Raw genomic sequence first — 25,599 nt, 5'->3', positions numbered from 1 at the left:
GCCTATAGGTGGAGGCGCGATCAACCAGTTGTCAGGGGCGTACACCCCCGTTAGGCGTCGTACATCTTATCGTGGAGGCTAAATGCTTTCTTTTCATTTCTACGTCTACAATAATATCCCTTTATCAAGATATTATATGTAATAGCATTGGGAGCCATTCCTTTCTTCTGAATTTCTTTCATCATTCCTTCAGCTTCATCGATTCAAACAATGCATGAATCAGCAAATTATAAGTTGACACAGTTGGATTTTATGTCTTTCTTCAACATGTCACCCTTATAACCCTTATAAGAGAGAAAATTATTAAAACATGGACATTACACAGAGTTTAATTTTATCTTTATCTGTAATGATGTTTAACTTTCCTGTAAAAAAGGGTTATAATTAACTTAAAGTATTTGCTCATGCAAACATACCAGGTAGATAAGTAACCTTAATACCATTACCTTGTTACTATTTTAAAGGTAGAGCCGTAATAGCTGAACTGAAAAAAAAGGAAAAATAAAAATAAAAATATGCAAGAAGATATTAAAAGTACAATAATATTATAAAGCAACTTCAATCAACAAGTCGTTGTAGTATAGTGGTAAGTATTCCCGCCTGTCACGCGGGTGACCCGGGTTCGATCCCCGGCAACGGCGAATTTTTTCCCTTCCCTTTTTTTTCTTCCGTTTTCTTAACCAAACGCGAGTTCTTTTTTTCATTTTCTTTTTAAATATATATATATATAATGGAGAAAGCGTTTGAAAATTTTTAATTTTATCCAAATATTTTTCATTCTATTTTTTTTATCATTTTAATTGCGAGTAAGTAAACGGGTCTGATTAGAAATACATTTGATATGATTAGCCACAAGAAAAATGTTGGAAGGTAATCAACATACAGAAAAACATTTTTTTCTTTTTTTCTTTCTTTTTTCCTTTTTACTTGTATATTCACAAAGAGTAGATTGAGGGACAAATTATGGGAAACTTGTACAAACTCTCTCTGTGCGTGCGTGCGTGCGTGCGTGCGTGCGTGCGTGCGTGCGTGCGTTGCGTGCGTGCGTGCGTGCGTGCGTTGCGTGCGTGCGTGCGTGCGTGCGTGCGTGCGTGCGTGCGTGCGTGCGTGCGTGCGTGCGTGCGTGCGTGCGTGCGTTGCGTGCGTTGCGTGCGTTGCGTGCGTGCGTGCGTGCGTGCGTGCGTTGCGTGCGTTGCGTGCGTGCGTGCGTTGCGTGTGTGCGTGCGTGCGTGCGTGCGTGCGTGTGCGTGTGCGTGTGTGTGTGTGTGTGTGTGTGTGTGTGTTCGAGTCAACTTACACGCACTTTGTCTAGTCTTATGGAGCAATAAAACGATCCTATAACATTTAGTGTCGAGAAATACATAAGAATTAATTTCTAAGATAGATGACCATCATGAGATTTGAATTCATTCCCTCTCAATTTAAGTAATTTTGTAACTCTTAAAGTTATAAAATTAATCTTCTTAGTTCAAGAAATTCTAAAATAGAAGATGAAACTTCAACTTAACAAAAAAGTAGGTTATAATACTAGTTTAATTCCTGTGCTTTCAGCTTTAGTTCATTTTAATCCTTCTACTTCCAAAATATTTATTTTAGTCCCTACACTTTCAATTTTGGTTCATTATAGTCCTTATACTTTTAAAATATTCACTTTGATTCATGTACTCTTAAAAAATAACCAATTTTGGTTGCTCAAATTTATTCTTAATCTCATTTTTTTTCCTATCACAATTTCAACACTACACTAAAATCAATATATTTCTTAAAATGTATACATCAATTTATTCTAAAGAGTTTCCATTATATGTAAAATTTGTATTAAAATTTTGCAAAGAGAGACTAAAATGATCCTTTTCTAAAAGTAAAGGACCAAAATGAATATTTTTAAAGTACAGAGACTAAAATAAACCAAAGTTTAAAATACAAGGCCCGAAATGAACATTTTCAAAGTACTAAGACTAAAATGAACTAATGATAAAAGTACGAAGACCAAAATAGTATTTTAACAAAAAAAAATAGGTATTTGCATGGATTATTCTTAGCCAATTGCAACGTCTTGATACTTGACGCATGTCAATAAAATTTACTCATAGAAGTCAATAAATAACTCAAATCTTTAACTTTTCCTAATCAGAATAACTTAGAGGTGATTTGTACATGCCCACTCCAGTAAATCAATCACAATAACAATACAGTTTCTTGAACGGAATGTCCCACAATTTCTTGCAGTTTACCAGATCCGCTCACAATCAGGAAATGGGGAGAAATGATATTGTTCAGATTACTGCTGAGGTGACTTCCAGTGAAAATAATGGTGCAAAGAGGTGGACAATTGAGGATTCAAGCTTACTTTCAGTAGCACTAGCACAAATATATCTTTATTTCAATCCAGCATGTCCTTTGCCCGTCCCTATTGAGTAGCACTAGCATTTTCGTCAAGTTCTTAGAGAGAAAAAAAGAGATATAAACATAATCCGAGCAACAAAAGGAGCCAGAAAGGATAACTTTGTAAGATGATTTCCCTTGATGATTAGAAATTAGGCCATAAACAAACCAAGTAGATAAAATGCAAGATTAAACATACTTGGGTGAAAAAAGTGGCATGCAAGATACCTGACTGTTAAAATGAATAAAGCAGAAAACAGTAAGAAGTCATATAATGTTGCAATACCTCTGGTGGCATTCCTTCTGGATCTTCCATATGGTATGAAGTTTGAGAAAATCCTCCATCGCTGGCTCCAGACCTCAATTCTAGATCATTTTTCTTGTCAACAACCAAGTTATCTGACTCTTCGCCCCGTTTGATCACACGAGGAGGAAAACTCTTGGAGTTTAATTCAGTGTCCGAATGCCATCCACGAACTTTTTCATGGTTTTCACTTCCAAGTCTCTCACCTTCCTCATCAGACATGTTATTAGCTTCTTCTAAATAATGCTGCGCAGAAACGTGTTTGCGTAACTCGTTTGAATTAAAAGACAACTTCTGATCATAGTTTGACGAGGCACAGGCTTTATCAGAGGGTGAAGTTGAACCAACAACTTTGCGCATGAAACCATCTGAGACCCCTTTAAACTGGCGTACAATATCATCCACAGCATCATCCACATTGACTGTAATTAAAAATGGTTTGAAATCATCAATGATAGCCAATAACAAAGGAATAGAAGAAACTGTCAAACAATTGTCAGTGGTCATGATTATAACATTTAAATAAACCAAAAGGATAAGGTCGCATGGATACGAAATTCCCTATTATTGATTAGAAATTTATTCTTCAAGGTCTCTCACAGATCCAAGATACTCTTAAACATTTGAGAAGGAATTGGAATTGGAATCTAGGTTTTTGTCCTAACCAATGACATCATCCATTAGAACACTTCCCCTTTTATCAACAATTATTTTAAAATTTATCAGAATGCATCAACACGCAGATGGATACTGCTAGGAAGAGTATACGATGATCATGAAATGATGTCAAGAAAATTTGTGAGACTGCACTTTTTTATAATAGGAACTTAGCTATTTATTCAAGGTAGTTCTACAACACTTCAACTGAGTAAGAATCCCTCAATACTCAAAAAGTTCAACTTTCATAGTGTGACAGAAGAATGGGGATTTTCCTTTTTTTTTTTTAGGATAAAGAATGTGGATTATTCATTGAGTTAACAAAAAAAAAATTTAATTTACTATAAAGGGCCGGATATTCCACCAATCTAGTAACAGAAGCTACAAAAAGACAAGTGATAAAGCCAAATAAATTTCATAGGAAGAGAAAAAGTACAGAGAAAATAACATTAACATTCTTGCAATCAAATTGCAAAGTGTTAGCATGCAAAGAACAATAAGAACAACCACTCACCTGCTAGTGTTCTCATAGTGGGGGAGATTTTCCAAAAGAATAGTTCTGGGGAAAAAAATAATTAAAGTATCAGATAACAGTTAAGTTCCCAATATCATTCCCTTGCACAAATCTAATGATTACAGTAAAAAGTTGAGCAAATCCTTGAAATCTGGATGTCTTTCTATGATAATGAGTCCATAAAATTAAAAGACGATGTTTGGAATATTTTTAACTTATTAAAATTGACACTAACCTAAAAGATAAAATTTTGGAATTAATGAAAATATGATATGATATGAAAGTAGTAATCTTGAATATAAAGCTTGGAATTGTAATCTCATCTGGATTTTAAAATTAATAGCACACAAGCGAGACCTTGTTAATCAAAGGAAATTCAGGACCATGAAGGGTTAGAAATAATATAACTAAAGTAAAGGGGCTGACTACCTTTGAGGAAACACTTAAAAAATCCCATACTTATGCTGCTCGGCAACATTTGCAATTGATAATAGCTCCTGGGTAATAAAATGCACAGTAAAGCAATCAGGATGCATTATAAATTTTGAAAAGCTACAAGTTAATTGATGAACAACAATGACTACATATAAGAAAGTATGAAACTACGGAAAATCAATAAATACCTGCAAATATTTGTCAAGCTGAATGCAACGTTGGTGAACAGAAGCATCCTCTGTGCTTGACGAAAATATTTGTTTGGGAGGCAGGTGCAGTGTATAGTTAGGAATATCTTTAAGATGCCAATGTAATCGCTCAAAATTTCGATATCTGAAAAGATAAGTACAAATAAGACAAGAATGAAGGTGAATATAGACATGTAACTTAAATTAAAATGCTCGAGGAATTCTCTCAAATCTTGAGGTACTAAAGATCATTCAATTTCAAAACGAAATGACCTCAAAACAAAATGATCAAACACAAATTATATGAAGCACTTGAATGTCAAGGAATCTACAAAAACCACTAAAGTTCTTTGACATCGTTCAATATTTCAGTTAGGAATATCAGGAAGATACCTTCTCTTGACAAACCAAGTTTTGTTATTTGCATCTGTAACGCTATTGAATACACGGCAAAAGATTTTGAATCGAGTTTCTCAAAGTATGCGCCCATTACTGACAAGAAGAACAAAATTGGTAAAGCACTTTATCAGTAAACAAATTACGCACAAAAACAAAAGAATGAACCCACTCACCCGACTCCTAAGCTTGGGAACAAGCAGCCCTTCTTTTTGGACCACCATAAACCAAGACAACCTTCCAAACATGAAGGTTTGGATGCAGGCGCTCCATGAAAATTCTTCCAAATTGATACTCTATGAGTTCCCATTTTCAACTGGATTATCAAGTTTGGTAATACCGTCAATCAATGAGAGATAAGTGCTGTCATCAGGTCTGATTCCTTTACTGACCATTTCTTTAAGTAGCTGTTCAGCATGATCACCGTCTTGGTTTTTGCATAACCCTTGTATAAGGGCATTGTAAGTGAGAAGAGTGGGATTGAATCCTGTGTTCAACATCTCATCCCGTACTCGGAAAGCATCCTTTATGTCACCTCGTCTACTATAACCACTTATTAGAGTATTAAAACTAACATGGTCGGGCTTAATTCCCCTTCTCTTCATGTCGTCAAAAAGTTCACGGGCTTCTTCAACTTTCCCCTCCCTACAACGCCCTTGCATGATGGTATTGAAAGTCACTTCATCAGGAAGAACCTTCATCCTATCCATATCTTTCAAAAGCTCAAATGCACGCTCCACATTACCATTAGAGCAATAGCCATCAATCAGGGCATTAAACATAATAACATCGGGCAACACACCTTTACTTGTGATCTTATTAAACAACTCATTGGCCTCCTTTATTCTATTCTTTTTGCTCAAAACATGAATAAGTGATGTGTATGTCACTTTTGTTGGCCAAATACCGCTAGTCAACATCTCATCGTGGAGGCTAAATGCTTTCTTTACATTTCCACATCTACAATATCCATTTATCAAGATATTATATGTAATAGCATCAGGAGCCATTCCGTTCTCCTGAATTTCTTTCATCATTCCTTCAGCTTCATCAATTCTTTGCTCCATAAACAATGCATGAATCAGCAAATTATAAGTTGACACTGTCGGCTTTATGCCCTTCTTCAACATCTCATCCTTATAAGCAAAGGACATCTCCAAATTCCCCTTACTGCAAAATCCATCAATTAGAGTATTATAAGTTACAGCACTGGGAAGCAGCCCATTCTGCACCATTTCTTCAAAAATCTTAGATGCTTTTTCAAGTCTTCCTTGCTTACACATCCCACCGATAAGAGAACCATATGTGTAAGCATCAGGTTGAATCTTTTTCCTCTTCATGGTATTCAGAATACCATCAGCCCCTTCGACTCTCCCTCTCGAACAATATCCGTGAATTATCGTATTATAAGTAACGACGTTCGGTTTAACACCTAAGCTCTCCATATGCCCAACAAAATCCTTGGCCTTCTTCAGCTTCCCTTCCTTACACAGAACATTGATCATTATGTTAAATGTATAAACACTAGATTTTATCCTCAACCTAAACATCTCAGCATATAAAACCCATGCGGCCTCGGTTCTATTCAACTTCAGAAACAAACTCAGCAACTCATTGCAGGTCTCAATCTTGGGTGCAACACCCTTCTCCTTCATCATGTAAAAACACTCGAAACCCTCATCTGCCCTATTCATTTCACAACAAGATTTAACCAAGTAATCAAAAACAATACTACTTTTAACACCTAATCGGTCACGAGAAATCGCCAACATTTCAAAGATCTCCCTAACTGAAGTAGTACCACTGCCAACAGCCAGTTTTAGAAGCTGTAAAGAGGGCCTGGGAGATGGAAGACGAGCAACAATGACAATGGCAAGGCAACGGGATTCAGCGTCAATTACGCCATGGTGTAAGTGGTTTAACAAATCAAGAACAATCTGCGGAGTTTCATGGAGATTTTGAAGGGTTTGGGAGATAAGCGACGGAGTGAGATTGGGTACAATCTGTTTGATTAAATGCCACTGAGAGGACCGAGCCGATTCCTCGAGGAAATTATGGGTCAGAGGCAAAATGGGGTTTGTGGGTATGTTGGGAGATTGAGACAGAGTTTCTTGTGGGGTCTTCTGGAGAGAAATCGAAGAGAAGGGGGCGAAGGAGTGGCAGTGAGTCGTTGTTTTGAAGTTCAGAGAAGAACGGTTCAGAAATTTGTAAGGATTCATGTTTGATTTAGCAGATGGTTTCAGAAAAGAGAGAATTTTGTTACCTGAGCCGGAGATTCTGAACTTGTTGGCTGAGACTGAGAGGCAGAAACTGGGAAGGAGGAGGCTTTCTTGCTTGTTTTATCTGTGCAGGCTCTTCAGATTTAGAACATCGATTTTCCAGAAATGGTCATGTAAGTATTTATAGGTTAGGGTTTTTTTATTTAAATAAAAAAAATACATTACGGATTAAATCAAGGAAGGGAAAAAAGTAATTACAGCATAAAATAAATATAATATATTTTAAAAAATAGAGTATAGAGTTTAAAATTTTAAATTTTAAATAAATAGCATAACTCAATTAAAGTCTTTTAACTTACCTATGAGGTATTATGTGAAGCATACTAAGAAAAGTCAAAATTATGTTATATTTAAAATAAATTGAAAAGTTTTGATATTTTTTAAAATAATTTTAATTTTATGTCGTTGGAGTAGAATTAAAAAAAGGAAAAACCAAATATATCAAATAACCTTTAATTTTTTAGCTTTCCTCGTACTTAATCTTTTAAAGTTCTCAATTTTATGTTTAATATATTTAAAAAAAAAACTCAATTAAACATGTCGTAGAAATAATGGTTAAAATTTGTTGACATAAAGTTAACGGATCACTAAATTATTGTTTTATTAATATATTTAAACATATAGCACTAGGACATGCTGCTAGAAAAGAAAAAGGATCTTTTTGTTTTAGCAGGTGAGATTTACCGATGGATGTTTTATGTATCAAAGTTTTATGAATAATATGAATACGTGTCTAAATGTACTAATAAAAATAAAAAGTAAATATTTCTTTTGAAAAATAACGATTTATCAAATATTTAATGGTGGGAGGACAAGGTTGGTCCTCACTTGTGAGAGCCAAATATTCTCCATAATTTAATTCAGGAATAAATATATTCTCAATTCAATTGGAAAGTATTTCAATAAATTTCTATTATGTCATTGTTAAATTAAAATTTTATTTGGATGGTGTTTGAAACTCTCAATCTCTTGGTCTGAGATAGGTGCTACGATCAGTTGAGCTATATCCAAATTAACAAATTGATAACTTCGTTGCTAAAGAATAGTAGAGATCACGAAATATATCTTATTAATATTCGTTAAGGTATACCATGCTTTATAAAAGATCTAGTATTCAAAATGCCTCTTTTTCGTAATTCTTCTATTGAATTGCTATTGTGAAACAATATGGATTCACTAGCAGAGTATGGAGAACTCATTCAAGAATATCAGTAATAATCTTTTTATGACGTTTTCATTACTAACAGTTTCTTTATGACTCATTGGATAACATTTCTATTTCTTGTTTTCGTTGCTTTTTTTTCCCCGATAAATGAATACAAAACTATATTTGATATTTGTTTCTTTTTTTTACAAAAAAGAATATAAATATATTTCATAACCATTTTTTGTTTATCATCCTCTAAATTCTAAAATTAAAAAAGTTAATTTTTTTTATTATAAGTTAAAATTTTTAATTTTTATGTTACATTTATTTTTTCTAATATGTATTATGCACTTTATAAGTCAATGATGATAAAATAATACATCAACATGAACCTACTCATTATCTTGAAGTCGAGGGTTTGAACCCCCAATTTATTGTATTATAATAATAAAAAAAATAAAATAATACTTTTATTTATAGTTAAAAAGATGGAAACGAGAAAAGGAAAAAACAAGAAACTTGATTTTGTTGTTTCTAAACCATTTTGTTGTTTCTGAACGTTCTACACAATTTTAGATGTTTCTTTCGTGAAATAGAAACAATTATTAAATACTTATGTTTCTCAACAACTAAAAACAAACTTTTACATCCATTTGAAGAGAAGGCAATGAAGTTCTAAAGCTTTCTTTGGCGTATTTAGTACAACATGTGGGAGTAGAAAATCGAGAGATCGAACTCACAACCTGTTAGTTGAAGATATATGCCAATTATCATTAAGCTATATTTGCTTTGACACAGAGAACGTTTTTTTGAAACAATGTTCAGCATGCTGTTCACGAAGACAAACGAGAACTGACGCAACAAAGAAACCATGTCACTACCAAGCAACCAAAAGATAAATACATCGTTCGGGTTTTTCATCCATCTTATGTATGAAAGTTCTCTCCACTGTCAGATCATGGAGGTATTCGAATTAGTGAGGGAAAAGATCAAGAATCTATAAAAAAATTTGAAGGAACAAAAACAGTAATTCGACGCCTTTTCACGCATGCCACTCTCACTCTACCTTCCTCTATTTCCTATATAAATTCTGGAAAAGAAAAAAATGAAATAGAGAAACTATAATACCAACGAACACCTCAGAATCAACAATGGCTGACAAAATTTCATCTGCAACAATTGCAGCTGCTGTGGTGACACCATGACTAGCGATCGAGCACTCTGCAAAAGGAAGCATATATAGTGAAGAGAATAGAAATTTATAGACAGACAAAAACTATTCCTACTACGTAAAATTGATAGAGTTCAGAGCATCTCTCTGTCATTAACACACTTCTGCAACAAAATTAATAGACACTTGTACTGATAACATATCTATGGTCACAAACTAAACACCAAAAACTTTGAGGATTAGATATATTATTGTGTGTGGTCTAGACTAGATTCAATCAGAGCTACTTCCGGAATTTTCATATCCTAAAGTGGTCAGAGATGTTAACTCGGGAGTGATCGACGAGGCTATAGATACAGTGTACCGACAATGATAAAAAATATATTCTTACATGGTTAACCCTTTGAGATACATGAATATAAAGGTTGCGTAATACTCAAAAAGAAGTATGAATTTTCGCCATATTATCTCTGAACATTTTATCACAGAGAAGAGCTGGCAAAATTGACCATTATAATTTCCACATTGCACCATTTAAAAAGTAAAAAGAAGGGTTAAGTGAAACTATCCAAAGAACAGAGGTAATACAAATTACTAAAAGTAAAAGTACAGAAAAACTGCCACGGATTTCCTTCCCATATAACATAACTTCTAAAAGTTGATGCAACAGCATCAAAGAATATAGTTGCAGGTTGTCCCATTCATCATAATCATTCTCTAGCTAATCTGGAACAGTGATAATAAAAAGTCTCACAGTGAAGCTAGGCCTACCAAGAGTGATGAACTGGTAATATATATTGAACGGAGGGAAAAAATAGAGATGTCTCCTACGTTATCCATAAAATGTGGAAGCCCCTTCATCATAATCATTCTCTAACCAATTTAGAGCAGTAATAATAAATGGCCCGTTTGGTAACTTTCACATTTCTTGTTTATTGTTTCCAATTTTATTAAGAAACTTAAGCATTTGACAACTGTTTTTTTTTAGAATCGGGAGTCGGAGCTTTGCTCCCCCTATACTCGGGGGTCACCCCAAAACTCGGATCCGGGAAGCATCTGACAACTATTTATATTTCTTGTTCTCACTTTTTAGAAACATTTTCAAAATTGTATAGAAATTTTGAAAACAACAAGTTTCTTTTTTCTTGTTCCCGATGTCCCGTTTCCAATTTTGTTCCAAAATATAAATAAAAATATAGTTTTATCATTCTTGAATCTGAGCATTAAGGTCATGAAATTCTATTTTTATTCATTAAAAGTGAGAAAATATAAACAGAAACGGAAACATTACCAAACAGGTCCAAAGAGTCTCATAGTAAAGCTAGGGCCAACCCAGAGTAACGACCTGGTGATCTATATTGATCTAAGTATACAACCAAACAAATAAAATCATCCTCCTAGGGTGCGTGAGGATCCAACATATTCTGTTTTTCCAGTCCCAAAATGAAAGTCTGCCCATTCCCAACAAACTAAACACCAAAACTTAGAGGATTATATATATTATTGCGTGTGGTTTAGATTCAATCAGAGCTACTTCCTCTTTTTTTCAACCTTCAAGTCGTAGAAGTTAAACGAGGTATAGATACACTGTATCGACAATGACCAAAGAGATGCCTTACATGGTAAATCCTTTCAGACTTGATGGACAAAAACAAACACAATTCGTAATGCTTTCAGAAAAACATACATATTCACAAACTCATCTCTCAAAAATTTATCACGGGCCAGAGGAGACAAACCAGTTAAACTAGTTAACAAACCAATTGGACATTTATCATGCTAAAGCTACGCCTACCCATAGTTCTAAATTAGTATGTTATGTGAAAATTGAAACTAGGCAATATAACTAACCAATCGAAATCATCCTCCTGGAGGGTGGGGGAAGCAACATATTCTATATTTCCGATCCCAAAACAAACGCCTGCTCCAATTCACAATTCATAACCTCTTAGATTCTAAATTTCAAAGAAAATCCAGGTTCAGACGCAACTATCGTTGCATCCTCACGACGAATTTGACATCGAATAATATGGACGCATAAACAAGGTAACTTCATAAGCGTTAAAAAATTGAAGCTCAGCCTAAGAGGAACCACCAAAAGCATCTCAAAAGGAACGAAGAATAACCATCCCTGTCCGAATATTCCGGCAACAATAAATAAGTTAATAACCTGATTTCTCAAGCGACGACGATAGGCTGTTGTTTGGAGGGCTGAATTCCTTTGTTATTCTTCTGATCAGAATCTCCAAGAAAATCTTCCATGTTGTAGATGACTGTGATGTAAAGAGAGCAGCTAGGGCACCGAGCAATCTCTTCGCCGAGCCTAAGATCCTCCTTCGTGATCTGGAACAAGTCGCCGCAGGGGCATGGGTAAGTGTAGGCCTGCAGTTCCTGGTTCCACTCCATATCTTCTATCTCCACGTCATCGTAGGACATCGTTTCTCCGGTGGATTCGGCCGATTTTGCGGCGACGGCGAGTCTGCAACCGCCGAGTTCGGAGGTAGACGAAGAAGATTGACGAAGAGCGAGGGATTTCGGGTTCGTTTGGACTCTCAATTCCGAGAGACCGCGTCCGATTTAGGCTTTCTTATTAAATAGAAATAACAAACAATAAATATGTATTTTCAAATATTTTAGAGACTTTCAATTTGTGATAAATATTAAAGGCGATTCTGAATTTATTAATCAATCTTTAGAATTTCTCAATTAGATTCTACTTAAAAAAAAATCTTTTAACATTGAAATTGATAAATCGTTAAGCTATTGTTTTATTTATTAACATGCTCAAATACGTGATCATACCACTTGAATAATATTTGATACATGAAATCGAACTCGTCCATTAAAAAAATTCAACCTTCAAATCGTTCTTAGAGGAAATTGCGTACTAGGGGTGGGGGTTTACGACATGCGGTTGCTCCTGTCGGGCCCCAAAGTCAGTGGTCGTTCTTGAGGTGGGATTCCTCAGGTCGGCAGTGGTGTCTATCTCCATCTCAGCTCGGTACCGACTAATGATCCATCGGGTTCTAATCGTCCGTTTTCTGATATATGATGCTCTGAACTGATTTGGTACTTACACGTGTCCGTTCTTATTTTGATCACCAACCCAGCCCACCAATTAACAAAGTCTTTTTTTCTTCTTAGTAGCAAGTTCATGTCAGATAGCATGCCCATGTGTCAAAGAAAAATTTTAAAGGTTAGAAACCATTTAGTATATTTAACCTTTTATAAAAGTGCATTAACCAAGTCAGATTCAAGACGCAAATAGTCGAATGTAATATTAAGTATAAGTCACAGTGTCGCAATTGCATTATGGGAGAAAAATAAAAAGTTGTGCCATTTTTTAATAATTATATTAAATTTGTGTTATAGAGGGAAATTTTTCTATGAGACATTTATAAAGTTCTATTTTTGGAAAATGCAACTTGGGCATATATTGTGGCATTATTTCTAATCATTTGCAAAAAGGAAATATAATTTAAATTATTATCTCTAATTTTATTTACATTTAAAATAACTACAAACATAGCCAAATAAAACTTAGCAATTAGGTAGCCAAAGCGAATACAATTCAACAGTAATTGACATATATCTGCAACCAAAGAGGTTGTAAGTTTGACACCGATTAATAATGCGATGGGAGAAGTTTCTCTTTTGTCATTTTTTTCATCAATGCTGGCCTAGTCGAGGCTCGTCCATGCCCAACCTAATGGACAAACCTTTGATCCGATCTGCCCCTAGCTCTATAATCCACCTGTTTCCCTAGTCCCTGAAAGCCGTCCTCTCCTGAGTCTAGCCCTCTTTCTCAACTCGAGTCTGAAGTTCAACGACTTTCATCGTTGACGAACTCCTGTGCTAATAAGACAAAGAAGTGGGGGTCTATGTCTTTCTTGAATGAATCAATAACAACTCATTAGTGGAACGAGGAATCAAAGAGACACATAGGGTGGTTCCATCTCACATGTTGTACTAAAAGAACTTAGCAATTAGGTAAATAATCTATTTCTTCCATCCAAATTATTTTTAGATGTATCAATTAACTAACCTAATTTTAAGTATATCATAAGTAAATAACATACTTTAAAATAATTATTAGTAGTTTGTTTCGACCTAAATTAATTTTAAATGAACTTACGAAAATATTGGGCTTAAAGGTAATGAGTTCAAACCATAATGTTCACTTTGAATTTGTGCGAATTTTCTTGACAACAAAATGTGATAAGATCAGTCATCGTAAGAGTAGTCGAGTTGCATGTAAGATAACTTGAATAATCACGAATATTTAAAAAAAGAAACTTGAACTTTCTATCCTCCTTGAACATAACTATTAAGCTAAGTATTCGATTCCTTCCGTGACCGAAGCATATAGAGATTATATGTGTTTTTAACAAGATTGAAATTATATGTATTTTAAGATAAGATTAGAGAAGGTTTGTGATTGATTTTGACATGGCTAAAATCACTTTTATTATTATCAAATACGTAAGTTACTTTAAGCTTTAAGTTGACTCTTGGTTAAATAATTAATAAGAAATTAGTTTTTGAATTACCTTATAATTCTATTTCAAGCTAATAATTTAAAAAAGAAATTACAAATTTAAGATAGAATAAAAAATAATATTAAAAAATTAACAAAATACTGAACTAAAAGTAATTTTCCAAACTATTGACAAAAGTATGATACTTTGATCCTCGCAGCCAATGTACACGATTTACAGATGGATCTAATATGATTGGTGGATGTGAGTTGGATACGTTTACATAAAACTGACATACAGGCTCATGTGCAATGCGAGGCTGGGATGAGAGGGGATTGGGGTTGACTAGGAGAAATTTTACCTCCGGTTGAAAATGAGGAGAAATGAAGGTGGGTCTAGTTTTTTAGACCACTATGCACACAAGTTTGGAGAAATCGTGTGCTTCTGTGTCAAGCATCGTGGTTTCAATTTGGCAAGTTGGAGTCATGTCGCGACGAAATCACGTCCAACGAATACAAGTTTTGTACTCAGCTAGTCTACTTTTGAAATTATTTTCCAAACTACCCCATTTTTATTTATTTGTAATTATATTACTTTAAAAAACTTCCTTCTATTTCACCTCATTTGTGCATACAATCCTTACTTTTTCCTTTCTAAACTTCTTCTATCTCTCTAACTACTTTAGCTCCAAAATTTTTTGTACCTCTCAATTTCTCTTCCTAACTTTCTTTCTCTATCTAATTTTTTTCTCTCTTTTAAATTTTTGTAGCTCTAGTTTTTGTTTTTTAACTACAACTTTTTCCTCCCTTCAAACGTTTATTACTCTCTAATTTTTTCTATTATTTTTGTCTCTCTGTTCTAGAAACGATAACCATTATTTTGACATATTTACTCATTTGTTTTATTATATAGTTTTTATAAACACTTCTAAAATATAGGTCAAATTTAAAAACAATAAAATGTAGTTTTTGTTTTTTGAAATTTAACAAAAAAAAATAAAATAAAATACCTTTTTGTTAAAAAACAAGCATAATTTTAAACAATAAAAAGTAGTTTTTGTTTTTTGAAATTTAACAAAAAAAATTAAAATACCTTTTCGTTAAAAAGCAAGCATAATTTTAAAAAAAATATTTGACTCCTAACGAGTGAGAAAAAGTGACAATAATACAGGAATTCGAACTCCTACTCTGATAACATTTTAAAATAATAAATAAACTACCCCTCAATCAAAATAACCTAATAATTAGATAAATTTAATTAATTTATACGGGCGTTCGAGATTAGAATATTCTTTGGGCCAAAAGGTATAAACCGTGTGCCAAATTCAGAACTGTGTGCGCCTCCGCTTACAGTTACACACAGACTCCCTCGCCCTCGCCTTCACATCTCTATCTCTTCTCTCCATCCTTATAAATCCAATCAATTCACCATCCCATTTCAAAGATCCATTTCAATTTCTATCTCGATTTCCTCCTGCGTATGAAGATTTCGCCCACTCTGGAGATGTGTATGACGGAGCTCGCCAACTTCCGAGATCGACTCGGAGCAGCTTCTTCCACTTCCACGCGGTTCTTCCCCAGCCTCAGAGACAAACAACCACCGATTCGCGGACAAAAATCGGTGGAGTCTTCCGCTGCGACACACAGCGGAGCTGCAATCGATGATCGGAAGGAGGTGATTCTCTCGGAATCCACCATTTTTTTGCTCATCGATCGGTTTATCGCCTGGTGACGGCGGATTGCGAGGCCTAGGGTTTGTAAGGTAATGTAATGTAATGTAAATTTGGTTTGTGTAATTTCGATTTTCATTTTCTCTGCCATGGAAGAGCCGACGGTTTCAGAGATTTTGCTCCCGATCCCTTCGCGATTATCTATATATCTCAAATTAAACACTTCGCTTCACCTGATTTTGTGCGTGGATTTTTTTGCCTCAAACTCAAAATTGCAATATCGCATGGCTTTTCTCAAATTTATATTCACTTTTTTTTTTCTTCATACATAAATATTATTTAAGTGAGAAATGAGAGGATTTCTGTATATTTGTTGAATTCAGAATAACATAAAAGGAGAAATTAGAGGACTCGTGGCCATCGAGATTGATTATCCATATATCTTTTTTTTTTTTTTTTTTAAGTTTCTTTGTATGTATAGATTGATAAACTAAAAAAGAACCAACTATGTTTATGAATTAAAAAGACTAAATTACTATATGATAAAATTTAACAATTAATTTTAATAAAAATTTTTACGATAGGGATTAAATTGTTACAAATTTTAAACTATAGTGGTTAAATCATTCAAAGACCAAATGTGTTTTTTAACTTATATTATATAAGGTCGTGGAAAAGGAAATTATTGGCTGAGAGAAAAAAAAGGGAGAAAGTTTAAGAATAATGTAATTTAAAAAATTAATTAAAAAAATAATGTATATTTAAAAATAATAACAAAATAAATGTAGTATAAATAAAAAATTACAAAATTAAGTTATACATTCAAACTATTGACAAAAATAGGTTAAATGCTACTTTCCATTTATAGAAGTCGCGTACATTGTATGGAAAGTCGCCAACAATGAACGCTATTTTCATTTAAAATATTTATATATATATTTATTTATTTTATGAATAAAATATTTTATTTTATTAATATTTTATTTATTTTCTATATAGTTTTTATTTATTTTACCTATAAAATATAATTTATTTTATTATAAGTAAAAACTACATTCCTCTAGAACATATTTTTTCAAAAATCTTAGATCATACTAAACTTACAATAATTTAATATAAATAGAATCAATGTACGTAACGACAACAACAATTGAAAATAACAAAGAAGAAAATGAATTAAAAAAAAAATTAAAAAGAGAATATAAATTAAAAAAAAAAGGTTAAAAGAGAAATTGAAGAAAAAAAGTTAAAAAAACGTTGGAAGAGTAAAAAATGAAAATAAAAAGAAGTTAATAGCGAAAATGAAATAAAAAACGATTAAAAGAAAAATTGGAATAGAAAAATGTAAAAAACGTGAGGTAGGATACAAATTGGAAAAAAAAGAATTAAAAGAGAAAACGAAATAGAAAAGATTAAAAGAGAAATTGATGGAAAAGAAATTAAAAAAAAAAAAGTTAAAACAGAACAGGGACTCGAACCCATGAATAAAAGGATGATAATGACCTGTATGACCAATGCTACACAATTCTCATCATCCAATCAAATGACAAAATAATATATATAGTATATATAACTCGCAGCAACTACATGCCCAACACGTGGCATCCTTAAAGCTATGTCACACCGAAGTCGCGGCCCAATGACTGCGACTTTCACAAAATCGCAGTCATTGGCTGCGATTTCAGCCTACGATTTCACTACCCTACTTTTGAAAATACTTTCAAACCTACATTATTTGTGTCATTTGTTTTTTAAAAAACATTATTTTTAAAAAAAATCAAAAAAAAAAGTACACTTAAAAGGAGTATATATCAATAGAAGGTATATATTATATAATTAAATTAATATGTCGAAAAAAATTAATAAGTGCCACGGTCGGAAAATTAAAAAAAAAAGTTCCCGGAATAGTAAAAAAAAAAGTTGTTGGAATTATTGAAAAAGTGGAGGAAAACCGCGTCGGAAATATGGAGCTTGAACGAAAACTGTCACCGGAGTGAAACTCATGAATGATGCACGGAAATAAAGACAAATTTGAAAATAATATTGAATTTAGTTAGTTAAAATATAAAATAATGATCATTTAATGACACGATTTAGCATTTAATAATAATTATAAAAATATAGCATTAAATAACCATGAAAGAAAATAAAAATGTTTAAAAATTATATAATAAACGTAAAAGATGGTATCAAATGAGGACATTTTGGATAAAAAAAATCTTAATTAAAATAAGGAATGTTTCTGAAATATATGTAGCGATATTTTCAGTGTGGAGAGTTAAGGCCCATTTCACCAACCCATAAACTTTTCCTCCACAGGCCCAGGAGCAATCAAAATATCCATATACTGAATATGTAGGTTATTATTTTTTTTTGGCAGATGATAGTCTTTTGTTTCTCAAATCTTGTTTCTAATGAGTTGAGAAATCCAAATGATATTGAATGCTTATGAAAAAGGCCTTTGGATAGGTGGTAAATAATGAAAAATCAACTAAAAAACGGATAACCAATATTCTTCAAGTTAAAATAGATCCTGAGACAATATCTCAATGACTAAAATCCACGTGAATTGCCTATGTGAGAAGTGTAGCTGAGCGGGTTTGCATGTAGGCTTTGGGTCGAGTTTTCCGGTCGGGCTTTGAGCAGAGTTTTAATTTCCTCAATTATTATTAAATTAAATAATTACATTGTGTTGTGGTGCACCGTTTTTGTGAAGGATAATTTATAACTAGAACTAAATCGTCATCAACAGAACAATAACTAACGATTATAACAGAAAGTGATCGACAATTGTGCAATTAGAAAAAGGGAGTGGTTCGATTCGATTCGGGATTTAGACGGTTTGGTCTAGCCAAATACGAACCGAACCAATTAATATCGATTTGGCAATTTTTCAAGCGAAACCAGCCAAGTTGACCAAGTTGAACCATCGTCGATTTCTGTCAACTTGGTCCATTTCCCCTTGCTAATATTTACAAGACAAGCAAAAAGCTAAATAAAATACAAAGTAATTAATTATGGGTAAATATGGTGAGAAATTCAAAAGTGTAGAGAATATTACACCTTTATTTATTTTTATATATATAACTTTATGGATAAGCTATATAGAAACATTTCTATATGTGGCGTAAATTTTTGTACAAGAGAAAAAGAAACACACCAACCAACCGAATCTTAAATCCAAAGCTGCAACAAGCAACCCTTCCCCCCGCCCCCCCCCCCCCCCCCCCCCCCCCCCCCCCCCCTTTTCCCTCGAAACATCAAAACGACACGACAGTAGAAAAATTAATATTCATGTCGGCTTGAGAATTTCAAAATTCAAACGACAAAAAACTTTCATTTTCATACCTGAAAATTTTGGTATTCACACCCCCACCCCCAGAAACACAGCCTATTTCCAAATTCACCCCCTGCAAAACAACACATTCTTTTCGTTTCCATTTTCCAAAACGCTTCATTCTTCTTTCTGTATGGCCACCGGTCCGAGCAGATCACCAGATGTAAATCAGCCCCACGTGGCGAGTTTTTGTTGCTGGATTGGTTTCGTGTTTCGTAGACCTTTCCGCAGCGAATCCCAGACTCCGCAACTAACAAAACGCGCCATGCAAACCAAAACGGCCAGTACTTTTCTGTTATCTCTACTTGCTGCTCAAGTACTGCCGCTCCGCCTCCCGGGTCTTGAACAGCTCCGGCGCGTTCTCCGACACGCGCCACACCTTCACCGACCGGTCCAGGCTTCCGCTGTACACGATCCACGTCGGAGAGCCGCCGCCGTAAGGCCCGTAGAACTTTTTGCTTTCGGTTTCTTCTGACGATTCTTCGTGATCTTCCTTAACGGCTAAGCATTTCACCGGCCCGGTGTGGCCGGTCAGAATCGACAGACACGTGTGCGAACCGCCGTTTTCTTCCCTCCGCCACACGCAAATGTTCTTGTCCGCCGATCCGCTGAACACCAGGTTTCCGGCCGTCGCCAGGCACAGAACCGCCAGCTTGTGGCCGCGGAGGACGCCGCCGTGGGACAAATGTTTCTCGCTCTCCCAGTAATTCACCACTCCGTCCGACGAACCGCAGTAGACCACCGCCGATGACCGGTTCACGGCCAAAGCCGTCACCGCATTTTCTTGCTTCAGTAGCACCTGAACCAGAAAATGCTTCGTGCCTTTCCCCTGTAACTCCCTCCGCCACACCTTCACTGTTCCATCGGCCGATCCGGTGAACACGAGGCTTTCTAATCCCGAAGCGACGGCGTTCACGGCGTCGTCGTGAGCGGTGATCGATTCGAGGCATTTCGAATCCGCGATTCGCCAGACCTTCAACGTTTTGTCCCAAGATCCAGAGTACAAAAGCCCTAATTCCTCGTTCAGGCTCATGGACGAAATGGCGTCGAAATGCTTTATACGGAGGACGTTGCGGTGGCGCCGGACCTTCACGTAATTTTTCGGATTCATCGAGCTTTTCACGAATTCCTTCAGCGTCGGTAGGCTTCCGATTCGGCTGTGAGATTTCGGATTCTTCGGCGAAACTTTCCAGATCCGAATCTTTCCGTCTTGATGTCCGGTGAAAATCCTCTCCCCGCACAGGATTATCGCCTTCACCAATCCACTGTGCGATTTAAATCCGGTGAACTCCTTTAAATTCTTCCACACTCGAATGTTCCTGCTATCGGAGCCGGTGTACAGCAAGTCTCCGGCCACAGCCAGCGAATACACGTGCCCTTCCTCTCGCACCAGAGAGCCGATGAGGCCATTGTGGGCGTAAAAATCCTCGTCGTACGATGGAATAATCCACGGAGATCTCGAATACGGAGAAGCGGACTGATTCCACGGCGACATCGCGTACGGCGACGCGTCACTGCTCGCCGGCGATTTGTCATAATTATGCACCGGACTCGCGGCGGCTGAGGCATTGCTGTGCCGTGGAGAGTAATCGTTTTCGTCGGGATTACAAGAAAACATCGCCGAATCGGACCGTAAAAAGGCGCCAAATCGCTTCCTGTTCAATCCGCTCCGCCGTTCCACAACCATGGTTCCTCCACCCTGTTCCTCCCTCATCGAATCGAGAAATCAAAAATCGAAAGCCGAAAAAAAGCACAATAAATCGCGACAGAAAATTTCTTCAGAGAATTAGAGAATCGTATTGAATAAGTTTTAGTGATTTAATTTTTCTCAAATGGGGGGATCCGTGGGGAAGGCGAGTATATATAAGGGGAAGAGAGGGAGAAGAGAGAGAGAGGGAATGGTAGGTTGCCACGTGGGGGAGAGAGAAATAGTTATCACAAGGTAACCGGGAAACCGGGGGTACCGGTAACATGGCAGCTGAATTTGGTGAGAGGGAAAAGGACCACAAATTTTAATATTTTATTTTTTGAAATTAACCTTTTTTTCTTTTTTTGTGCGGCGTTTAAACTTCGCACGCTAATTTTAATTTCGGGGGACTCGGAATCAGGCGTTTTCAGATTGAGAAGTTTGACCTTTGACTTTCTAATTTCCGGTCACGGCAAAACGGCGTCGTTAGGCGTCGGGTGGGCTGCAGCCACCTTCTCTTTACAGACATTCGGGTCGGGTCGGTGGAGCCTAACCGGGAAGATTCAATGGCCCACACCGGATTTGCCAACCGAGTCAATTGAATTAAGATTGTTATGTATTAATTAAATTAAATTAAATTATTATTATTATTCTTTTGTTCGTAATTAGGCGGCTTTGTTTGAATGTGATGTGTTCTAGATGAAGAAATTTATGTCTTTTGTAAAGTGGGTTTTCCATTTTCAATTGAAAAGTTTTCTTTTTAGAATAATACAATTCATAAAATGTAGGATACCAATCTATGTATTTAGATTAACTACAAACAATCTTTTTTGAAAGAATTTTATTTATACGATGAATCTAGCCTTGAAAGTTTTGTCCATTTTAATTTGATGAGATATAGACTTTTCCACACTTAAAATTGAAAAGAAAAAAAAAAGACGACTTATTTGTGTGGTCAAACTCATGGTAACTTAAATTGAAATTTATAATTTACCATGGTAGGAAATGAGCCTTTAAATTTTTTTCTTAAATAACCCATTAAAAAAATTATTGGATTGTCATATTATTTACTATTTTATAAATAATGAGATTAAAATTTAAAATGACGAAGAATACATTACATATTTAATTAGTAACTTTTTTTTAACCTAGGGCAGAAAAAGAGAAAAAAAGATTTAAAGCTAAATCAAATTTGAGGATATTTTATGATGGAGAGTTTTTTTTTTTTTTCATTTTAAGTAGAGAAAGCTGAGAAAAGAAAAATCATAACCAGAAACCTTAGTACGAAACTCCATTTTTTCTGGGTTAATTTTGAAAAGAAAAGAAAAACCATAATCATTAAAGGTCAAATTGAAGGGGGAAAAAATCTCCAAAACTAAATGGCGAATAAAATAAAATTCAAGCATTTACAAAGTATAATAGTCAAGTTTGGGTAAAAAACACCAAGAGAATTTTTTTAAAGTAAATTAAATTAATTTTACCGTTCGAATGAATCTCTGTTTTCTAACATTGCCGACAACGACATAAACCTTAGTATTCAAAATCAAATGATCCAAAAGGAAAAGCAAATGGATGGCTTAAAATTCAAAAATATTAATTTCAAATATTCTTGTCAAATAAAACATGACTGACTCCTAGATATATATATCATATTATTGACCTTATTAGCTTCCCATTGATCTTATGAATTAAATTAATTATCTACCAACAAGAAAAATAATAATTAAGATATGCAAATTATTTGTTTGCTTGCTCTATTAGTTTTTTGTTTTCACCTTCTTTAAAGTTTTTTTTTTCAATCTTAATTAAATTTCAAAAACAAAAACACCATTTTCAACCTACTTTTGTTTTTCAAATTTGACTAATTCTTTGAATAATTTTTAAAAGAATTCTCTCTTTCTATTTTTGAAAAATTTTGATCGCTTAAAGTCTCTACTTCTATTTTCATTACTCCGTAACACCCTATGAGTCTATTAGAAAGAGAAAAATACATTTTCTAGAGGAAGGAGCACGTGTAAGCGAAAGAAAGAGTGTATGGTAGAGAGAAAAATGTACATTAGTTGAGTCATTCCCTTTTATGATACTGAGCCGGGCAAAACCAATAAAATAAAGAAACAAATCTATTCCCCGAGCAAAAGGAGAGAGAGGGATTCGAACCCTCAATAGTTCTTTGTTTCGAACTATACCGATTTTCAAGATCGGAGCTATCAACCACTCGGTCATCTCTCCAAATGATAATTTCTATTTGATTTATATTTGATCCCATCGAATAGAACATTGACACACGGAGGCTTCGATCGCGGGCTTCCCTATCATCAGGTCACCAACTTCCAGCCACCTCCTGCATATGTAATACTTTATGCTACAAAAAAAAAATTTTAAATACCCAAGCATCTATGTAACACGATTATATGAGCAATTACATATTATATTTATAATTAAAAAAAAGTTTAGTGAAACTTTTGACAAATGTGTTTAAGAGAGAGAAGAGTGTGTGGTAGATATCGATGGGGATATATTTTCTCTCCTTTAAATAGAATGATTATCCGTGGTTAACAAAACGAAACTCCAATTTTTATACGTAGGAAAGTTTAAAAGTTTAATTTTGGCAGTAAAAATTCGTGAATGCAATCATGTAAACAATCACTAATGTTCACAGAGGTAGAGCAAAATTTTCTTTCAAAGAGGGGTAAAATTTTACCTACTATATCTTTGAATTTTTAAAAATATTGGGGGTGAGGACGAAATTTGTACGAAACTATCAAATCTCTAAGTATTTTGTTTCGTGCAAATACCAATAGTTAAATTCTCTCTCCTTATGTGAACATAACTCAACAGTAATTAATATATATCTCGAGTTAAGAGATCGTGAGTTCGATCTTCCACCCCTACATATTATACTAAAAAACTTTTTTCTGACAAAACAAAACAAGAATATGCATTTCTTCGTATGGTAGCAAAATTTTAGATCTTACATATAAATAGTGCAATTTATTTATTTTTCTCTAAAAGAAGCCCAACCTTTTTTTTCTTTTAAATTCAACAACACATATAGGAATTCAGACTCATTATCTTTTAAGTCAGAGATAATTTCCTTGACTAGTTGAACTAATTTTACGTTCGTTGGTGTGATATAATGCAAATTTGATGCTTTATAAAAAAAGAAAATAAAAAAAACACTACACTAGCTAATTTGAATTCAAAAGGAAAAAGAGAATTCTCAGAGATGAGAAAAAAAATGTCAAATTTATGATTTTTTTAGAAAACAAAAAAATAAAAAGTCCTGAGATGTTATCAACCTCGATGGTCATTTTAGTACCTATATTTTTAAAACATTCATTTTGGATCATATATTTTCAATTTTTATTCATTTTAATTCATGTACTCCCAAACGTTGAATTTAGTCCATTTATTTTTATTTTTATCATAATTCTAGCATTACACTTACCGACTAAATTAGTATTACAAGAATTTTCCTCGTACATAAAATTTTATAAACATAGATCAAATTGGTTATTTTTAAAAGTACAGATACTAAAACAAAAATAATAACCAAAGTAAACGTTTTAAAAATATAAAAATTAAAATACATGTAATAGTATTTAAACCTTTTTTATATATAACTTTTTTTTGACACATTTTTATTTTCTGATATGTTTCGACACAAGTTTATGAATATTGGGAAGTAATTGGAGTTATGAAATAGTCAAATTCACCCATAAATGAGTTTAAAAAGTCACGTGGGTAGGTGACCCATAACCTTCACTTTTTCCCCCACGACTCTCTCTCTCTCTCTCTCTCTCTCTCTCCCAAACGCCGGTTCACTTCATCTAACGAATAAACGAACGTCAACGCCTCCTTAATTCGAGCGCCACCGCCCCCACGCGCCGCCGCAGTTGCCACGTCACCCACAAATCTCCATCTCCGGCTACCTTCCAAATAATCCATATCCCCTCGCGCGCCACGTGTCCTTGTTGGAATCATCCGGGCCAATCGGTTCCCTCCACGTCGCCTTACGTGGTGTTGTGCGTCATCATGACGGATCTGTCTGGAGAGGTTCAATGATACGGGACTGGTTCTATAATGATTGAGGATAATTCATCCTACCGCCTGACACCTGGCATCTCCTGTGGGCCCCACTTTTTATCTCCTCTTACGAATTCTTTTCTCCTGTTCTTTGTTTTCTTCTCATCTTTTTAATGATTGAAATTTGATCGTAACCTTTTTTTTTTGTTTTCCTTAATTTAGGAAGATGTCATTTGATAATCTAATCCACTTTTCAGATTATAAAGAAAAAAAAAACAGTTACATAGTTTGGAAAAAAAATATATTATTAAATAATAAAAATGAGAATCGGTAGACTATGTATTAAAATTAGAGTGATAGATTTTTTTTCCTAATTTCTTTGAGTGCAATAAATGTAAGAATGATGAATTGAACTTTAGATCTCAATAGGAAGAGTAAGATGTCTTAATTACTGAATTATGTTCTTGTTGACTATGTATTAATGATACTTAAGATTATAGTTAATCAATATTTAAGTTAATAATCAAAATTTATTAAAAAAGAAAAAGGTAATAATCAAAAGAATTACTATTTATATAAAATAAAATATGCTATTAATTGATTATTTATAATTCTTAAAAAAATGTTATAGTTCGCTAATTTCTTTTACAAAAATATTAAAATTTCATTTTAAAATTTCCTTTTATTGTTGTTGGTCAGTGAAGTGATAGATGGCAAGGTTATGAGGGTTGGCGTTTTTTTTTATTTAAAAAAAATGAAATATAGATTGGTTTTATGGTATTTTGAAAAAGTATGATAGTTTTGTCTAAATTATATTAGATTAGTAAATTGTATATTCAAATGGAGATTACAGTTATAATAATTAGTGCATGTTTGATAATTAAAGACAGAAAATAAAATGGTTATCCTTTGCAAAAAAAAAAAAA

General features: G+C 34.2%; 3 protein-coding genes and 1 non-coding gene across 4 annotated transcripts; 1 reads left to right on the top strand and 3 right to left on the bottom strand.

The window, feature by feature from the left end:
* The first annotated feature begins 569 nt into the window (after window positions 1-569).
* TRNAD-GUC (transfer RNA aspartic acid (anticodon GUC)) lies at window positions 570-641 on the top strand. Its single transcript has one exon. It is a non-coding gene; the product is annotated as a tRNA-Asp (tRNA).
* A 4,235-nt stretch (window positions 642-4,876) lies between these two features.
* Window positions 4,877-7,262, bottom strand: LOC111007888 (Pentatricopeptide repeat (PPR) superfamily protein). The gene is made up of 2 exons (XM_022280425.2): window positions 5,056-7,262; window positions 4,877-4,975 (listed from the first exon to the last, which is right to left on the bottom strand). The coding sequence occupies exon 1, from the start codon at window positions 7,096-7,098 to the stop codon at window positions 5,176-5,178; it is 1,923 nt and encodes a 640-aa protein (XP_022136117.2). The 5' UTR covers window positions 7,099-7,262; the 3' UTR covers window positions 4,877-4,975; window positions 5,056-5,175.
* A 1,896-nt stretch (window positions 7,263-9,158) lies between these two features.
* Window positions 9,159-12,065, bottom strand: LOC111007992 (diphthamide biosynthesis protein 3). The gene is made up of 2 exons (XM_022280555.2): window positions 11,647-12,065; window positions 9,159-9,526 (listed from the first exon to the last, which is right to left on the bottom strand). The coding sequence occupies exon 1, from the start codon at window positions 11,910-11,912 to the stop codon at window positions 11,655-11,657; it is 258 nt and encodes an 85-aa protein (XP_022136247.1). The 5' UTR covers window positions 11,913-12,065; the 3' UTR covers window positions 9,159-9,526; window positions 11,647-11,654.
* Window positions 12,066-18,669: 6,604 nt separating this feature from the next.
* On the bottom strand, window positions 18,670-20,804 carry LOC111007772 (Transducin/WD40 repeat-like superfamily protein). The gene has a single exon (XM_022280249.2). The coding sequence runs from the start codon at window positions 20,672-20,674 to the stop codon at window positions 19,262-19,264; it is 1,413 nt and encodes a 470-aa protein (XP_022135941.2). The 5' UTR covers window positions 20,675-20,804; the 3' UTR covers window positions 18,670-19,261.
* Between the last annotated feature and the right edge of the window lie 4,795 nt (window positions 20,805-25,599).

The sequence above is a fragment of the Momordica charantia genome (genome assembly GCF_013281855.1).
Source record: "Momordica charantia cultivar OHB3-1 chromosome 4 unlocalized genomic scaffold, Mcharantia_2.0 BLBB01000004.1, whole genome shotgun sequence".
NCBI lineage: Eukaryota > Viridiplantae > Streptophyta > Magnoliopsida > Cucurbitales > Cucurbitaceae > Momordica > Momordica charantia.
The sequence above is the reverse complement of the archived record's forward strand: the minus strand, read 5'-3'. Positions and strand labels throughout refer to the sequence as shown.